The sequence below is a fragment of the Bubalus bubalis genome, chromosome 23, assembly GCF_019923935.1.
Source record: "Bubalus bubalis isolate 160015118507 breed Murrah chromosome 23, NDDB_SH_1, whole genome shotgun sequence".
NCBI classification, from domain to species: Eukaryota; Metazoa; Chordata; class Mammalia; order Artiodactyla; family Bovidae; genus Bubalus; species Bubalus bubalis.
The window spans coordinates 9,732,328-9,751,011 of record NC_059179.1 but is presented as its reverse complement, the minus strand read 5'-3'; the positions used below and the strand labels follow the sequence as shown (position 1 = coordinate 9,751,011).

At 36.1% G+C, this 18,684-nt stretch overlaps 1 protein-coding gene across 4 annotated transcripts in view; it reads left to right on the top strand.

The window, feature by feature from the left end:
• The window catches only part of ATAD1 (ATPase family AAA domain containing 1), a 41,371-nt gene that overhangs the window by 1,103 nt on the left and 21,584 nt on the right, over nucleotides 1-18,684 (top strand). For 3 of the 4 annotated variants that reach the window (XM_006072999.4, XM_045164118.1, XM_045164117.1), the window contains exons 2-5: nucleotides 2,285-2,459; nucleotides 13,005-13,103; nucleotides 14,932-15,052; nucleotides 16,879-17,079. In XM_006072999.4, the coding sequence (XP_006073061.1) occupies nucleotides 2,298-2,459; nucleotides 13,005-13,103; nucleotides 14,932-15,052; nucleotides 16,879-17,079 (583 nt within the window). In that variant the 5' untranslated portion in view covers nucleotides 2,285-2,297. The remainder of the gene's footprint in view (nucleotides 1-2,284; nucleotides 2,460-13,004; nucleotides 13,104-14,931; nucleotides 15,053-16,878; nucleotides 17,080-18,684) is intronic. The other variant, XM_025274267.3, reaches the window with a different exon arrangement.

Genomic DNA, 18,684 nt, shown 5'->3' with positions numbered 1-18,684 from the left:
GTATAATCAAGTACACAGTTAAAACCTACAAGTATAAGTTTCACTTTCATTTCAGGATTTTGAAGTCACTTTAGAAGAAGGATCCCTTTTAGAAGTGACTAGGTCCAGAGTACTCTATTACAGTTAATTTAATTATAGGAAAAGATATGGTTAGCAGAGGCTTTGTCTTGGTTTTTCTGATAGGTTTAAAAATTGTTACCTCGTTGACTGGGGTATTCTGATAGTAGTCCTAGTTCATGTAGTTCAGTGACCATCCAGTAGATGGCAGTTTTATCACTACTAACTCAAACTTTTGAAAACATTTTATTTGAATATCACTAGTTTAAGCTAATGGAGAAGGCAGTGGCAGCCCACTCCAACACTCTTGCCTGGAAAATCCCATGGACGGAGGAGCATGGTAGGCTGCAGTCCACGGGGTCACTAGGAGTCAGACAGGACTGAGCAACTTCACTTTCACTTTTCACTTTGATGCATTGGAGAAGGAAATGGCAACCCACTCCAGTGTTCTTGCCTGGAGAATCCCGGGGACGGGGGAGCCTGGTGGGCTGCCGTCGATGGGGTTGTACAGAGTTGGACACTACTGAAGCGACTTAGCATCAGCAGCAGCAGTTTAATCTAATAAATCTCAATTTTGCCTGTTGTTTTATTTTCATTTGTGAATAATGCTCCCACATAATGATACCACATGTTCCAACTGAATTTTCAAATTTACTGTGTTGGAAAAAAGACTAGAGAAGACAGTTTTTCCACTTACTATAAGAAGGAGAGTATTGTTAACCCATTTTAGAAATCCATGCTGATGATAGAAAGCACCCTTTGATTTGTTACATAAGAGATTTTAACTATATGGCTTCTCTCTAGCTTCCTTTTTTTTGTTGTTGCAGAGGGGGTTGGTTATTCTAGCTTAATTTTTAATAAGATAATAATGGACTGTGCATCCTGGAGTAAAGTAATTGTGTCTTAGCCATTATTGTATATTCAAGATACAGTAGGTAATATATACACATGCTTGATAAGTGCTTTATTGTATAAATTGAGTCATTTAATATCCCTAGGCCAAAATGTCTTTATCCAAAATAAAGGTTTTTCAGTTATTTAATTTAAACCCAATTGTTAAGTTTAAATTAAATAATGTATTGTTGTGAAGTGAATGTCTCCCAGTGATGCAGAAGGTTGGAATCCTTGACTTTTCTTTTGGAAATCGTTCAATAGTCTGACACCAATTCTGTTGGAATGACTGAAGAAAATCTTTAAATAGTACTAGTGAGAATAGGAACAATAATTTTAGAGCTGGAATGACCATAAATTAGCCTATGAAGAACCTATTTTCACCTGTTGTTCTGAGTACAGATTTTGGATTATTCCTTTTCACACGAATGCAAAGTACACATTCCCCACCCCCCCAAAATCACATAGCACTCAGCACACTCCTTGTGGAGAGAGTATAATGGCGTTATTTGAGGCCGAGGGTCTCTCTCAAAAAGTGATGGTCACATCACCCCTAAAGCTTATGTTATCGGATGGTCATTGCCTTTGACACAGGTGTGCATCCCTCCTGTAGGCCAAGCTGTGTTGATGTAACTGCTTAGATATATGTGTAAAAATAGGCATGCTGCTTCCTTTTTTCCTCTTTATCTTGGGTGAGAGCTGTATTTTCGTGGCTCAAACATTTTGAAGATTCTGCTTGTTTCATACATAGCTAGGTTGTTGGAAATAGTAAAATGGCTCCAACAATTTCATGTCACTTGTGAATTGAGAAAATGGCATGTATAAATTTTAGCAGGCTTTGGAAACCTTTAAAAGTAAGTATGAGAACAGTGAGTCAGTTCACAGTTTGAATTTTACTCAGAAATTACCTCGTATACCATTATATTAGTAAAGTATTTCATTGTTTGGCTGCCTTTTTTCAGTTGTCTAAGTGTTATAGTCATCATTTATCTAGATTCCCTGAAATAGTTATTTAAAAGTTGTTTAAAAGAGTAAATACTTTAAGACATGTACTGCATTTTTCAATAGAATTATTCTGTACTTAAAATTACATGAACTTTTAGGAAAGTTTATTAAAAAATTTAATAAATAAGCCTGTTTCCAAGAGGAGCTTAAAATGTGTTTGTTTACTTAACATTTAAAAATCCATTTCTCCTTAACTAAAACACTTACGAGGTAGGTAATGTTGACTTTGACTAAAAGTCAGTTTTTTCTTGTTTAGTTTATGCTACCTATCAGTCTCCCAATTTTAATGAATCTAGTTATTATCTACTGACATTTCTATTTGTTTTTTAAGGTTAACAATCAAGATGGTACATGCTGAAACCTTTTCTCGTCCCTTGAGTCGGAATGAAGTTGTTGGTTTAATTTTCCGTTTGACAATATTTGGTGCAGTAACATACTTTACAATTAAATGGATGGTAGATGCAATTGATCCAACCAGAAAGCAAAAAGTAGAAGCCCAGAAACAGGTATGATTAAAATGTTTGAGGATCATTTTTCTTGTAGCTAACAAATTCTTTTTCATAAAACTAAGGATATAGTAGAATTATAAATTAATGAAAATTCTATAAGGCCCATGTGGAAATGTTTTTATATAATATTTAATTTCATTATTCCTAAAAAGGTATTTTTGTGTTAAATCCTTTTCAGCTGTGTAGGCAACTTAGGAGAAAAAATGAAGAATAAAAATATTACAGTATTTTAAATGAATATCCTAGTTAGAATAATTTTTCAGCTTATAAATGAGGAATCTAGGTAAAATTTTTCAACACACTAAACAAAAAATTTTATCTTCAGTAATGGTATACATTTTACTTTGTGTGACATGTGAAATATTCCTGTTTTGTAAATAAGTTCATTTGTATCATATTTTAGACTCCACATATAAGTGATATCATATGATATTTGTCTTTCTCTGTTTGATTTATTTCACTTAGTTCCATAATCTCTGGGTCCATCCATATTGCTGCAAATGGCATTATTTCATTCTTTTTTTATGGCTGAGTAGTATTCCACTGTTAATAATGTACTCCACCCATCTTCTTTATGCATTCATCTGTCCATGGACTTTTAGGTTGCTTCCAGGTTTTGGCTGTTGTAAATAGTGCTGCTGTGAACATTGGGGTGCATGTATCTCTTTGAATCATAGTTTTCTCCTGATATATCCCCAGAACTGGGCATGCTGGATCCTGTGATAATTCTATTCTCAGTTTTTTAAGGAACCTCCATACTGTCCTCCATAGTGGTTGCACCAGTTTACATTCCCACCAACGGTGTTGGAAGGTTCCCTTTTCTCCACACCCTCTCCAACATTTACTATTTGTAGACTTTTTAGATGATGACCATTCTGACTGGTGTGAAGTGATACCTCATTGTAGTTTTGATTTGCATTTCTTTAATAATTAGCAGTGTTGAATGTCCTTTCATCTGCTTATTGGCCATCTGTATATCTTTAAAGAAATGTCTGTGTAGGACTTCTGCCTATTTTTGGATTGGATTGTTTGGTTTTTGTTGTTACTGAATCGCATAAGCTGTTTGTATATTTTAGAAATTAGGCCCTTGTCAGTAGCATTGTTTGCAAATATTTTCTCCCAGTCCATAAGTTGTCTTTTCATTTTGTTTATGGTTTCCTTTGGTGTGCAGAAGCTTGTAAGTTTGACTGTAGAAGTCGTGTCGGACTCTTTGCAACTCCACGGACTGTATAGTCCATAGAATTCTCCAGGCCAGAATACTGGAGTGGGTAGCTGTTCCCTTCTCCAGGGTATCTTCCCAACCCAGGGATCAAACCCAGGTTTCCCGTATTGCAGGCGAATTCTTTACCAGCTGAACCACAAGGGAAGCCCAAGAATACTGGACTGGGTAGCCTATCCCTTCTCCAGCAGACCTTCCCGACCCAGAAATCAAACTGGGGTCTCCTACATTGCAGGGAGATTCTTTACCAACTGAGCTATCAAGGAAACCCTGATAAGTTTGACTAGGTCCCATTTATTTCCTTAGAAAACATTGCTATTATTTATGTCAGAGAATGTTTTGCCTATGCTTTCTTGTAAGCGTTTTATGGTATCATGTCTCGTATTTAGGTCTTCAAGCCATTTTAAGTTTATTTTTTGTATGATGTGAACATCTTTTCTAACTTGATTGATCTACATGTAGCTGTCCAGCTTTCTCAACACCACTTGCTAAAGAGACTATTTTTTTCTCCATCGTATATTAAAGATTTTAGGTGATGTTCACAGCAATGTTTTATGAATAATTCACCTTACTGTAGCATATAACAGGAATTAGAATCAGTGTCAACTTAAAAAAGATATACTATAAGAGTTGTGAGTTAAGTTTTATTGGGGGCAGAATGAGGACTACAGGCTAGCAGACAGCACCTCAGATAGCTCTGAGAAAGTGCTCCAAAGAGGTGGGGGCAAGGTCAGTGTTCGTGATTTTGGTGAAGGGCGAGTTCATGCAATCAAGCACTTACCTTACAAAAAGATTTTCTGCTGGTCACAAGGAGCTGATGTCTAAATTACTAGGGCTGTGCTAAACTATTGTAATGGAAGTTATTGAATAGCTAGGTCATTTCCAAATAAAATAAATATTCAGAAAGGAGAAGGCTGTAGCTGCTGCTACTGCATGTGTTATAACCCCTGCATTTGTAGCTGCTCCCACAACCACATCAGCACAGGAAATACCAGAGGCAGAGCCAGAGCCTAAAAAGGAGACTGAAAGTGAGGCTAAAGATAACCTTGATGACTTAGAAAAGCACCTGGTGAAAAGGCCCTGAGGTCAATGCAGAAGGCTCAAGTGTCCCCACAGTCCTAGGTGGAAATGCTTGTTATAATGTAAATTTTATTTGGTTTGTATGCAATTCAGTTTCAAAATTGCTAAAAATTTTTTGAGCTTTAGACTATAACATGTGTTGTAATAATTGCTAGGTTGAAGTTCCCCACGTGAAAAAGAAAAAGGCATGGATATACATGGCAAAAGACGTCCACAGTGTATTAGTGAGATGCTTTCATTGACAGCGGACATAAGTTTGTTTAGAGTGAAATATTTTAAGTCAAAAAAGAAAAATCCCCTTTTTTTTAAAAAAGGGGGTTTAAATATTGTTGCCATTCTTATGCTTCATTTAAATACCCCTGGCTATCCCCAGAGGTTTTTCTTTCCACTTTTTCTCTCTTTTTTTCCTTTTTCTCATTTGAGTCTTAGCACCCACTTATGATGCTTTCAACCTTTCCCAGAACTACTGTTGAACTACCACAAAAGTGTAAATGAATATTTTAATGCCACAATCTTTCCTGTTGCCTGTGGAGTCTCTGCTGAAATGAATCAGGATTCTGGCTCTGAGACAGAAAATGAAAGCATGTTGTTTGCCAGGACACTGTAGGTTTATGTAAATGTGTAACAAGTTGATTTGGAACACTGGAATTTCATTCTTTTCTCTTTTTTTGTAAAGGCAGTTAACTAGTCCCAGGAAGGATCCTTCAGTTATATAAAATTTTGTTTTATGAAAAAAAAAAAATAAGAGTCAGAAATATGAATTACTGAACACTTTCTCTTACAAAGAAACTAGAGATTTTGGACTATTGATAAATAATGTTGTGTGCCATCCTGAGATGTCCTCTATAAGAAAGCAATTGTTTTTAGAAATGATCACTGGTATTTATGTTTGCCAATCTACAGAATACTAATATAAAGGACAGTTAGTTCATGATTGTTTAGGAAAGTGTGATGTGATTTTCTATTAAAGAAGGTATGAGGAATGGAATTGATTTTGTTAAGGGGACAGGAAATATGTCTTATTTACCTGGGGAGGTGGATGGGTAGAAGGGGCCACTGCTGGTACCAAGGCTCCGTTTCTTAGAGAGTTCAGGCAAAGGAAGGAAGTCCACTCTGGGTCTTTTCATCAGTCGCCATAACTGTCAACTTAAAAGGTGCACAACGTGAGAGTTGCCAGTTAAGTTTTATCTGGGACAAAATGAGGACTGCAGCCTGGGAGACAGCACCTCAGATACCTCTGAGAAACTGCTGTTTATAAAGGTTGAGGGTGGTCAATATACATGATTTTGGTGAAGGAGTGTTCATACAGTCAAGCACTTTTTGTACAAAAAGGTTTTCCTACTGGTTCCAAGGAGGTGATGTCACCGTGAGGGGACTTACTTAGTGCTTTTCTAAATATGAGGAAATCCAAGGATCAGTTCAGGTCAGTTCAGTTGCTCAGTTGTGTTGGACTCTTTGTGACCCCATGGACTGTAGCACACCAGGCTTCCCTGTCCATCACCAACTCCTGGAGCTTACTCATACTCATGTCCATCAAGTTGGTGATGCCATCCAACCATCTCATCCTCTTTCATCCCCTTCTCCTGCCTTGACTCTTTCCCAGCAACAGGGTCTTTTCCAAGGAGTCAGTTCTTTGCATCAGATGGCCAAAGTATTTGAGCTTCAGCTTCAGCATCAGTCCCGCCAATGAATATTCAGGACTGATTTCCTTTAGGATGGACTGGTTGGATCTCCTTGCAGTCCAAGGGACACACAAGAGTCTTCTCCAATGCCACAGTTCAAAGGCATCGATTCTTCGGCGCTCAGCTTTCTTTATGGTCCAATTCTCACATCCATACGTGACAACTGGAAAAACCAAAGCTTTGACTAGACAGACCTTTGTTGGCAAAGTAATGTCTCTGCTTTTCAATATGCTATCTAGGTTGGTCATAACTTTTCTTCCAAGGAGCAAGTGTCTTAATTTCATGGCTGCAGTCAGCATCTGCAGTGATTTTGGAGCCCAAGAAGATATCAGTTCCTGAAAGTAACTGTCCAAAGACCTGTTCCAGCAGTTTCTCTGGAGCACAAAATGCCTCATTCTCAACCCTAGATTCCCTTCAGGGCATGTCATAGGTCAACAGCTATGGCAGCACAGGATTCAGTCCTCTCAGGGACAGAAGGCAAATGCCCTTGGCAAGTGCCAATATGTCAATGACAAAGGAAACTAGAACCAAGATATATTGGTTACAGACAAGTAATGCTGGCAAAGACCTAGAATAAAGGAGTGACAAAAGGAGTGGAGTGGGTAAAGCAGGTTAAATGTTCAGAGGAGTTCGTGATGACGAGGAAAGGTACATCTTACAGGTGAATCTGAGGTTTGTCTGGAATCCTCAGACTCATAGTGTCTTCTATAGAGTTTTAGAATCTGTAGATGGGGCAAGTACTTGAGAAGATGACGTTTGATTTGGGCATATTGAGATTGTGTTGGTGGTAGGAATCCAAGGGAAAATATTCATGGAGCTGTTGAAATTGTAGGTCTAAATGGCAGGGGAAGGATCAGTCTTTGTGTTAGTCACTCAGTTGTGTCCAACTCTTTGTGATTCCTTGGACTATAGTACACAAGGATCCTCTGTCCATGGGATTCTCCAGGCAAGAATACTGGAGTAGTTGCCATTTCCTTCCTGCTCCATAGAATCTTCCTGAACCAGGAACCGAATCCAGGTCTCCCACCTTGCAGGCAGACTCTTTGCCACCTGAACCCCGAGGGAAGCCAAAAAGAAAGTGAAAGTTGCTCAGTTGTGTCTGACTCTTTGCCGCCCCATGGACTAGACTGCCAGGCTCCTCTGTCCATGGAATTCTCCAGCAAGAATACTGGAATGGGTAGCTATTCCTTTCTCCAGGGGAACTTCCCAACCCAGGGATCGAACCCAGGTCTCCCACATTGCAGGCAGAATCTTTATTGTCTGAGCCACCAGAGAATCCCAACAGTCTTTGGAGATTGCTTATCAGATGCCCTTAAGTAATTGGACTCAGAGCAGTGAGTCGTGGTAAGATAAGGTAGGCCCCTGGGCTATTGGTGTGTTGTTGTTGTTGAGTCCCTAAGTTGTGTCCTACTCTTTGTGACCCCATGGACTGTAGCACACATGGCGTCACTGTCTTTGTAAAGTTTATTCAGATTCATGTCCATTGAGTTAGTGATGCTATCTAACTGTCTCATCCTTTGCCGCGCTCTTCTTTTACCTTGGATCTTTCCCAGCATCAGGATCTTTTTCAGTGAGTCGGCTCCTTGCATCAGGTGACTGTAGTATTGGAGCTTAGTCCTTCCAGTGAATATTCAGGGTTGATTTCCTTTAGGATTGACTGGTTTGATATCCTTGCTGTCCGAGGGATTCTCAACAGTTTTCTCAAGCACCACAGTTTGAAAGCATCAATTCTTTAGCTCTCAGCCTTCTTTAGAGTCCAATTCTTTACATCTGTACATGACTACTGGAAAAAACATACCTTTGACAATACATACGGATCTTTGTCAGCAAAGTGATGTCTCTGCTTCTTAATACACTGTCTAGGTTTGTCATAGCTTTCCTTCCGAGGAGCAGGTGTCTTAATTTCATCACTGCGGTCACTATTAGTGATTTTGGAGCCCAAGAAAAGAAATCTGTCACTGGTTCCACTTTTGCCCTTCTATTTGCCACCAAGTGATGGGACTGGATGCCATGATCTTAGTTTTTTTAATGTTGAGTTTAAAGCCATCTTTTTCACTTTCCTTTTTCACCCTCATCAAGAAGCTCTTTAGTTCCTCTTGACTTTCTGCCATTAAAGTAATATCATCTGCATATATGATGATGTTATTTCTTCTGGAAGTCTTGATTTCAGCTTGTGATTCATCCAGCCCGACATTTCACATGATATACTCTGCATATAAGTTAAATAAGCAGGGTGCCAATACAGCTTTGTCTTATTGCTTTCCCAATTCTGAACCAGTCCATTTTTCCATTTCTGGTTATACCTGTTGCTTCTTGATCTGTGTACGGGTTTCTCAGGAGTCAGGGAAGGTGATATGTTATTCCCATCTCTTTAAGAATTTTCCACAGTAAAATTTGAGAGTTTTTTTAACCAAATTACTCTTACACTTTGCTTCTTCAACCATTAGGATTTATACATTGAAATATCTGTTGAGCATATGTAATATGTCACTATAGTAGATACTAGTGACTGGGAGGTCTCTAAAGGAGATGTTATATAATATAAATAATAGGCTGAAGAGTAAACCTTCATTTAGGGGATAGGAAGATGGTGCACACCAAGTGGAGAATGAATAGGTCAGTATGGTAAGTACCTGGACTGACCTTCCTGCTGAAAATAACTAAACAATCTACATATTTTAAGTGATATAAAGGCATTCATGAGCTTGAAAGAAAGTAAAATATGCAGATAAAAAACATAAAGCAAAAATTCAGAAAGGTAAATTGAGTTTGATGGCTAACTTTTACAATTGGTGGAATTTGCTAAACCTACATAATTTGAGCTTCTGCTTTTATGATCCAGAGGTCAGAGTACAAAGCATAGTACCAATCCAAGATGTAGAGAGCCCCAGAGATGATATTCCCATCAAGGCCTCAAACATGATATTCTTTGACCCCCAAAGACTGTATGTATTTAACTAAAGACAAAGCTGTAGTTATGGTTTAGAAAAAGAAATTTAAGTTGTATTTAACATAAGTTGAAAAATGCACATAAAGCATCAAGAAAGCTGATTGAACAAAAATTAACTTTAAGTTAAAAATATTAATTGATAAAATGAGGTTCCCTACAGGATGATTAAAAATTCAGTTCACCAAGAAATATAACATTTCTATATTATGTGCATCTACTAATGTAACATTAAAATACATAAAGCAAAAATATATGGAATTACAGAGAGAAATAACATATTCATCATCGTGGTGGAAGGTTTTAAACATTTCTTTCAATAATTGGTAGATGAAACATTTTTAGAGAATGTAGATTTAAACAAATAATAAGCTTTATCTGTGCCTGTATGTTGCACATTGTACCCAAAACAAATGTTAAGTGCATCTCCCAAGCATGCATGTAAGATTTGTGACATTAAACCAAATGCTGGTTTATAAAGCAAAGTCTGAAATTTCATTTTACTGGTAGTATATTTATTATAGGGCTTCCCCTGATGGCTCAGTGGGTTAAGAGTCTGCCTGCAATGCAAGAGACACAGGAGACACGGGTTCAATCCTTGGGTCAGGAAGATCCCCTGGAGTAGGAAATGGCAAGCCACTTAAGTATTCTTGCCTGGAAAATTCCATGGACAGCGGAGCCCAGCGGGTTACAGTCCATGAGGTTGCAAAGAGTCAGACACGACTGAGCGACAAAGCACACACACGTTGGCTATACTGCAGTACAATAAGATCATTAGATATATCCAATAAGTTTGGAGAGTAGGGGACATTTCTAAATAACTCTTAGATAAAAGAACACATAGAAATGATATTGTAATTTAATTAAACTTAAAGTATTAGGTAGTATTTAGGGAGAATTTGGGGCTTCCCTTGTAACTCAGCTGGTAAAGAATCCGGCTGTAATGAAGGAGACCCGGTTCCATTCCTAGGTCAGGAATATCCTCTGGAGAAGGGATAGGCTACCCACTCCAATATTCTTGGGCTTCCCTGGTGGCTCAGTTGGTAAAGAATTTGCCTGCAATGTGGGATACCTTTCGATCCCTGGGATGGAAAGATATCCTGGGAAAGGGCATGGCAACCCACTCCAGTATTAGGCCTGGAGAATGCCATGGATAGGAGACTGGCGGGCTAGTCAAAGTGTTGGACATGACTGAGCAACTAAGCACAGCACAGGGAGAATTTATGCTCTTAAGTATTTTTATTAGAAAAGAAGGTAGAAAATTGATAAAGTAAGTATCCAACTTGGGCTGAGGAAAATGTTTTTAACAAAGTAAACCCATGGATAGTGAACAAATGGAGATAATAAAGATAGGATGAATTAGTAAAAAGTAGAATAATGAGACAATGAATAAAAATATAGAAAATGAATATATAATAGAAAAACTCAGTACTACCCAAAGTTGGTTATTTGAAAAGACTGATAAAATTGACACTTCTGTAAGACCAATCAAGAAAAAAGTGAAGCTGCCAATAACTAAGAATGATAAAAGACAATGCAATGGGAGATGTTGTAGGCATTAAAAATTAAGACAGTTAATAATTATATCAGTAAATTTGAAAACCTAAATGACATAGACAAACTTAGAAAATTGTGAATTACCATAGCTGACTTAGGAATTAGAATACATATTAGAATTAGAATAGTTCCAGAACTATGAAATAAATCAATATTGGAAAAAATATTTCCTTTAAGAAAACTACAAGCTCGTAGAATTCTACTGGCAAATTCTAGCAAGATTTAAGAAACAATAATAACAATTTTATATGAACTTTTCTAGAGAGTAGGAAAAGAGGAAACACCATACCTTTCTATGAGGGTAGCATAACGACAATTCCAAAACTTTAAAATGAATGTAAAAATTTTAAATGAAAAATTAGCACCTAAGTTGTGATTACCAAAGGTATTTTCAGACATTGCTAAATGTCCCCAGGGGATACAAAGTCACCCCTGATTGAGAACCACTGTTTTAGAGCATGGCCTAAAAAGAACACATGTGGAATGGCTTTACATTTATAGAAGTACAGTGAAAAAGAAGAGTTAAATGCTGTTATAGATGCAGAAAATAGGATACCTTTTACAGCCGACACATTTGAAGTCAGTGAAAGAGAAGTTATTTGTAAGAAAGAGAAGAATCGGGAAAAGGCTGCTTTATCCATTAATACAGTAAATTTATAGAGGGTGGCTAATGAGGAAAAGTGATGTGGTTCATAGCACTTTTTAAAAAATGCCATAATACTATGATATGATCAACACACATCCTAATCCTGTAGCTAATCTATAACCATGCTGTGTGATATGAATATTTTTAAAAGTAGCAATATTGCTGACAAATAGCAAGATTATATGTAATCAGAAGTGTTCTAGGAAAATGTAACAGCAAAAGTCTAAGTAAATGTGGTTTATCAGGGCACCTTCTCTTCTAAAAAGATTCACTTAATTGAAATGTGAATATGTTGTCTCTAGTGGCCACAAACTCTAATCTTATAATTGAGGAAACCAAAATAATATATGTGATGGTTAGAATATAGGCTCAAGTTGGGACTGCCTGGATTCACATGTTGTCTGTTCCATTTGCTAACTTAAACTAAGACAGATAACTTAGTCTGACCTAAGCTTCAGTTGCTTTTTCTGTTTTGGGGAAAAATTATACCTACCTCATAGGATCTCTCTGAGAATTCAGTGAGTTAATCCATCTAGAGTGTTTTGGCATGATGTATGGCACATTCAGTAAATGTTTATCCTTATCCTTATTTTAATTGAAAGCTTTGTTGCTTTACTAGAGCTTACAATTTAAGGCTGGTTTTGCCCAGCTCTAAAAATATGTGAAAGTGAAAGTGTTAGTTGCTCAGTCTTGTGGGACTCTTCATGGCTCCATGGACTGCAGCCTGCCAGGTGGCTCTGTCCCTGAAATTTTCCAGACAAGAATACTGGAGTGGGTTGCCATTCCCTTCTCCAAAAAATATGTGCAAGCATACTCCTAATTCAAAATTACTTTTATTGTCTCTGGTTGCCTAGCCTCAAGAATTGACTTTAACTAAAAAGGGTAGCATCAGAGAACAATCTGAAATTAGGTAGGTCAGAACACCTGTTGTAGATATATAGGTAATTTCAGGAAAGTTAGACACCTGTTTTCAGATACTCTACAAATTTAAGGAAAGAAACTTCAGTTGTCCATTTCTTAATACCCTGAACTCCTTGATCTTTCGTCTTAAGGCTTCATCTGCATCTGTCATAATAATCCTCCTAGGAAAGAGAAATCTGATTGGACCTTAGAGTCTCATTGTAGCACTGAGAGGCCGTGTGTTATATTTCTTCAGTCATGTGCTCTATTTTTTCATTTCCCAAGATCTGAGTTAAATTGCCCTGGTTTCTGTAGAGTTGACTTTCAAGTCTTTTTCTTTTTTTTTTAAACCTAAGAACTTAACAGTGGGGAAGGATGAAATCAGTTGGTGTAGAATATCTGGAAAATCTTGCATGTCTATTCATTGCTCTGTAGACTTCACAGATACATGTTTTGAAGTGCTAGTGTCTAAATATCAAACTAAAGGAGGTTGCTTGTTTTTTCTTTCTAGGCAGAAAAATTAATGAAACAAATTGGTGTGAAAAATGTGAAGCTTTCAGAATATGAAATGAGTATTGCTGCTCATCTAGTAGACCCTCTTAACATGCATGTATGTATCCTTAATCTTGTTTTTTTTGTTGTCTAACGTTTTCTATCAAGAGTCCCAAAGACCATGACTAGGTTTAATGATTCTCTAGGAGGAATCGCAGAATTCAGTGCAGTCATATTTATGAATATAAGATACTACAGCAAAAGGATATGAGACAAAATCAGCAAAGAAAGAGGGGACATGTAGTGAAGTCTGTAAGAAATCAGACAAGCTCCCAGGAGTTCTCCCAATGAAGTCACACAGAATGCACTAAATTCTTTCATCAGAAGGTTGTGAGAACGCATATCAAATGCTTTCCATGAAAGAAACTCATTAGAGACTTAGGGCCCAGAGTTTTAATTGGAATTGGTCCCATTTCCCTAACATGTATCAAAATTCTAGACTCTCATAAGGAAAACAGGTGTCCACCATAAACGTATTGTTTACACAGTTTAGACACAGCAGGCTGTGCTTATCTGGAGAATGGAGGAAGCTCCTGAAGTCTTCAGTATCTCCCGTACCCCAGCCAAGGGCTAGCTGTGCATGTAAGCCTCTCTAAGGATAGTCTCAGGCCCACTTGTAGTAACCTTTTTAGCACACATTTGTTTAGTTAAACTTGTACTTTCATATATTCACCTTTGTGGCATGTAAAATTACTGCTGTAAATTGATGTTTGACTTGGAGTTGAAACCTAAATTTTTATGATCTAAAGTATTGTAGCACAAGATTCTGAAACCCAGTTTTTCCATTTATGGCCTTGGCAAATTATTTCCTCTTGAGTTTCAGTTTCCTCATATGTAATCCAGGGACAATGTAGTATCGGCTCTTCTTCTAGAGGATTATTTTGAGCATCAGATTAATGTAATTTATAAATTCTGAAATCCTAGGTGAATATTTTGTAACATAGGTATAAATAAATAAATAGAATGAAATATGATACCCTTATCTCCAAATTTAGGAAATAAAAATGTACAGTGTCTATTAATATCTTTGTGCACAGAGACATACATGCCCTTCCAGAATTAATCCTCCATTTGAAATGAGGATCCTTTGTTATAGTTACAATGAAAATAAGTGATGATTTTTTTCAGTTCTGGCTATGATTTTTCCCTTTTTTTTGTGTGGTGGAGAATAAATAAATCTGTTGTAAACATTGCTTTTGACCAGCCCCACTTCCAGCCCCTTTACTCTTCTAAATCAAATCTAGGTTGTTTTTGTTTGTTTTTCAGATATTTTTCAGTTAGTTTATTGACTGCCCTCCCCCACTCCCTCCAATTTTTTTTTTTTTTTAAAGCTGAGTCAGAAGGCTTTAAAATATACAAGCTGTATCTATTTTGAACACATATATCCCCTGTTACTCTCTATAAATATAGAAATTTTGACACAGTTTCCTTTTGATCAATAAAGTTCGGAAGCCCAGTTTGGTGGGTTTAGGCTTGTTTCTAAACTCCTTCCTATTATGTTTGATGGCATCATAAATGAATTAGGCACACTCCTGGTGAGCTCTTCCTATTAGCTGGTGCTAAATTATCTGTCTCAGCTAGCTCTCAATCGTCTTGGCATGGAGTATTTCCTCCTCTTAATAGAATGACTTCAGTTTATTAGATCCCTGCCAGACCTAGTGCTTTTTTTGTTTAAATAATAGGTAGTTGACTATTAAATTGCTTTTTGCAGCTCACAGTAGTTTAATAATTTCAGTGTTGCTTAAGAACACTTACATTAATATATCATTTTAAACGTATTATTTAGGTATAATCAAATCTTATCATTTGGAATTTTTTTGTTTGTTTTTTACTTCAGTGAATATACATTAGTGGTAAAATTTCCTGCTGACTTTACCTTTTACCAGGTTACTTGGAGTGATATAGCAGGTTTGGATGACGTCATTACAGATCTGAAAGACACAGTCATCTTACCTATCAAAAAGAAGCATTTGTTTGAAAATTCCAGGCTTCTACAGCCTCCAAAAGGTATGTTAAAAGTTTATATTTGTGAAAACATTAAAAATCTGGAGAACACAGAAACTTTCTGCCTTTATAGAACTGACGTTTTTGAAGTTGGATTTTTAAGAGATTGCTGAGATCCAGTGAATGATTTTATAGATAATAATTTTAAGATAATTGCTCATTCTTCAGCTTTCCAAATTTAGATAATTTTTCCCCTGTATAGATATTACATGTTAAAATAATCTCTTTATTTCAAATTCATATTTATTACAAGAAAATGAAATTAGGGAAATCAGTGATAAAAAAGATTCAAAGTAAAAATATGGGTCTTTGTCAAAAAGAAGATAAGACTTCTTTTTGTTTTTTCACTATACTAGTGATTTTTTTTTCCCTTTTGGTATTTCTATTTACTTTTAGATTACAATAGTTTTTTTTGTTTGTTTTTGTTTTTGTTTTTTTTTAGAAGGAATAGTGAATGGATGAACTAGAAATTAAGGAATTAAATGTTACTTATTTTTAAGGGGAATATTTTCTTATTCCTAGTTAGTAATAACTGAAGAAGCCTTGTAACTCAAGAATCGACAGTATTTATAAATGCATCCTTAAATGCAGTACTTCTGTTATTAATCATTCACATATTGATCATGTTTAAGGTTTATTGAAGGCAATTCAAATGTAGCTTTCTTGATAATTGACAGTGAGATCTATAGAGGTGTGTTGCCATGGCTTTCAGATACAAATTCTGTAGTGTAGCTTATTTATTGCCATCTAGTAGAAGCTTCTCTGTATTATATTATCAAAGCTAGCGAGGTTGTTAGTCAAGACTGAAATCAAATTATTAGATAAATACATTTCTCAAAAATGTAGGATCTTTAAAAATATCAAAATAATGTATAAATTGTAGTTGTTTATAATAACTAATTTTACAGCTATATCAAAAAGTGCATTAAATTGAAACAAATAGCTGTACATTTTTATGAAGTAGAAAAGTTTTGTTTCTGGTAAGTAGAGGATGACAGTTATAAAAAATCGCATACTTTTTCATTAACTAAAACAACAAATCTGTTTTTTATGTATTTCTTTTATTTTCTGAAACAGCAAAACTGCTTTTTTTTCCCCTAACAAAATGCATTTAGTTTATTGTGATTAAGAGAATGTTTTCCCCAAAGAAAATTTCAAATGATTTATCTGTGCCCAGATCAAAAGAGTAAGGTAGAAATTGGATTATTAAGTTCTTCCCTACCTTCTTGCACATTGTTTATAGTGTGAAGAATGAACTTTTGTGAATTTTTATGTCTCAGTTTCACAATGCTAATGAATGTAGGAAATTTTCTCATCAGTGATTTTTATTTTAGGCTAGGTAATTGGGTGACTTAACCAATTGGACTTGGTTTAAAATCCCAGTTAGCATAGCAGATGCCAAATTATGCGGGATACTTTAACAGCCTTATGTAAATCCGGTTTTTATTTAAATGCATCATCTGAAACTAAGGGTGGTTCCAAGTTTTTCTAAGTTACATAAGTATTTCCTTATTATGTGATCTAAAGCAGCAGTCCCCAACCTTTCTGGCACCAGGGACCAGTTTAGTGGAAGATCGTACTCCTGAACTGGACTGTTTGATGAAGGGAGGAAGCAGGAGGGTGCTGTAACCCCAAGTAGATGTCAGCACTGACACAAACTTAGGATGTGGCACCTTCCTTTCTACTATGAGAAAAGATTAATACAAATAGAAATGAATATTGTGGAGCATTTTAGTATGAACAGAATTAGTATTATGTTGATTATCCCATAAACTAGCAAATCTCATTCTCTTAAAGAGATAATAATAAAATAACATGTTAATTTCCAGGTGTGCTTCTCTATGGGCCTCCAGGCTGTGGTAAAACGTTGATTGCCAAGGCCACAGCCAAAGAAGCAGGCTGTCGATTTATTAACCTTCAGCCTTCAACACTGACGGATAAGTGGTACGGGGAATCTCAGAAACTGGCTGCTGCTGTTTTCTCCCTTGCCATAAAGCTGCAGCCTTCCATCATCTTTATAGATGAAATAGGTATGCTATGCTTTCTAAACAGTGTGCAGTGGACTTGCATGTACATGTTTCCTTCTGCTTATATGTTTGTCCAGGGTAGGCACCTAGAAGTTGAACCATCAGATTGTGTGATATGTCCATCTTCAACTTCATTAAGATCACTAGTGTTAATTACTGTGTTACACCTGTTCTTCAAAGTGGTTATACCCATTTTCACTCTCATCAGTAAATAGTTTCTTTCCTTACATACTCCTCCCCAAAACTTCTCTTTTCAGGCAGTAACATTAATTTATGTCAATTTAAAGAGCAAGAATCATCTCATTGTTTTGTGTTTGCTGCTTACTAGTACGTTTGTGCATCTTTTAGCAAGTTGATTAGCGATTTAGGTTTCCTTGCGTGTAAATTGCCAGTTTTTCTTTGGGATTATTTGTGTTTTTCTTAGTAATTCTTTGATAATGTTTTAATATGATTACAAATATTTTCTAGACTGGCTTGTCTTTTCACTTTATGATAGTTTCTTTTATGAATATTTAAATTAAATGTAGTTTCGTTTGTGAGTCTTTTTCTTTTATGATTTATATTTTGTGTGTCTGGTTTACAAATCCCTCACTACCTCCTTAAATGCTCTTGTTTTTAAAATATATAATGTGAAGTAAGAATCTAGTTTAATTCCTTGCCATATGGACTGTCAACATAAATAGATCATCTTTCTCTGTCGTGACTTTTATATTAGTGAACTTTTCTCTATTTAACATTTTATGGATCATCTACATTTTCGTTACCGTAAGTTAAATAAAGCTACATTAGTTAAAACTGGCTTGGAATTAATTTTACTGTTATATGTAATATAATAAGCTGTATAGAATTATACATAGAGAAAGATAGGTATAGATAGAAGTATTTTGGTTACATGTTTGCCTTGTATATCTTACCAATTTATTCCTTTTTTTTTTTTTTTTTGGGTTTTTGCTTTAAATTTTGCATAAGAGAACATATTGCTAGATTTTTAAAAAATTTGATATGAGACTCTTTTATAAAGGAGTGGGGTCAGTTTGCTTTTATTTTGATAGCTGACAGATTTATTTTTACCACTTAACTGTGTGCCTTTTATTTACCAATCTAGTGGACTTTTGGGCTTTTTCTTTTTATTCCCTTTCCCCTGTTGTAGTAGCCTTCCCCTTCTCCAAGGGATCGTCCTATCCCAGGGATCAAACCCAGGTCTCCTGCATTACTGGCAGATTCTTTACCATCTGAGCCACCAGGGAAGACCCTTAGCATAACTACTCATCTTAAAAGTCTAAGCTAATTATTTCTCCCCTCTTACCAAATAAGACAGGGATCTCAGAGCTCTTGAATACCAATCACTCCTCTCATCTCTTACATGTTTCTGATAACAGTTTCTCTTATTTTTTACTTTCCATATGAGTTGTTAGTTTTATATTGGCATTGCTTGTTTAGAGATCTACTTTGCCACTTTTTTTGTTCACTATTACTTCTTGAACCTGCCTTTTCTGGATTTAATTTCCTTGTTTCTGAAGTCAAAATTCTTTCAGCAGAGATGGTGAGTACAGCAGCTTCTGTCTTTGAAATGTGTTCATTCTGTGTTTTTATTTTTAAATGATAACA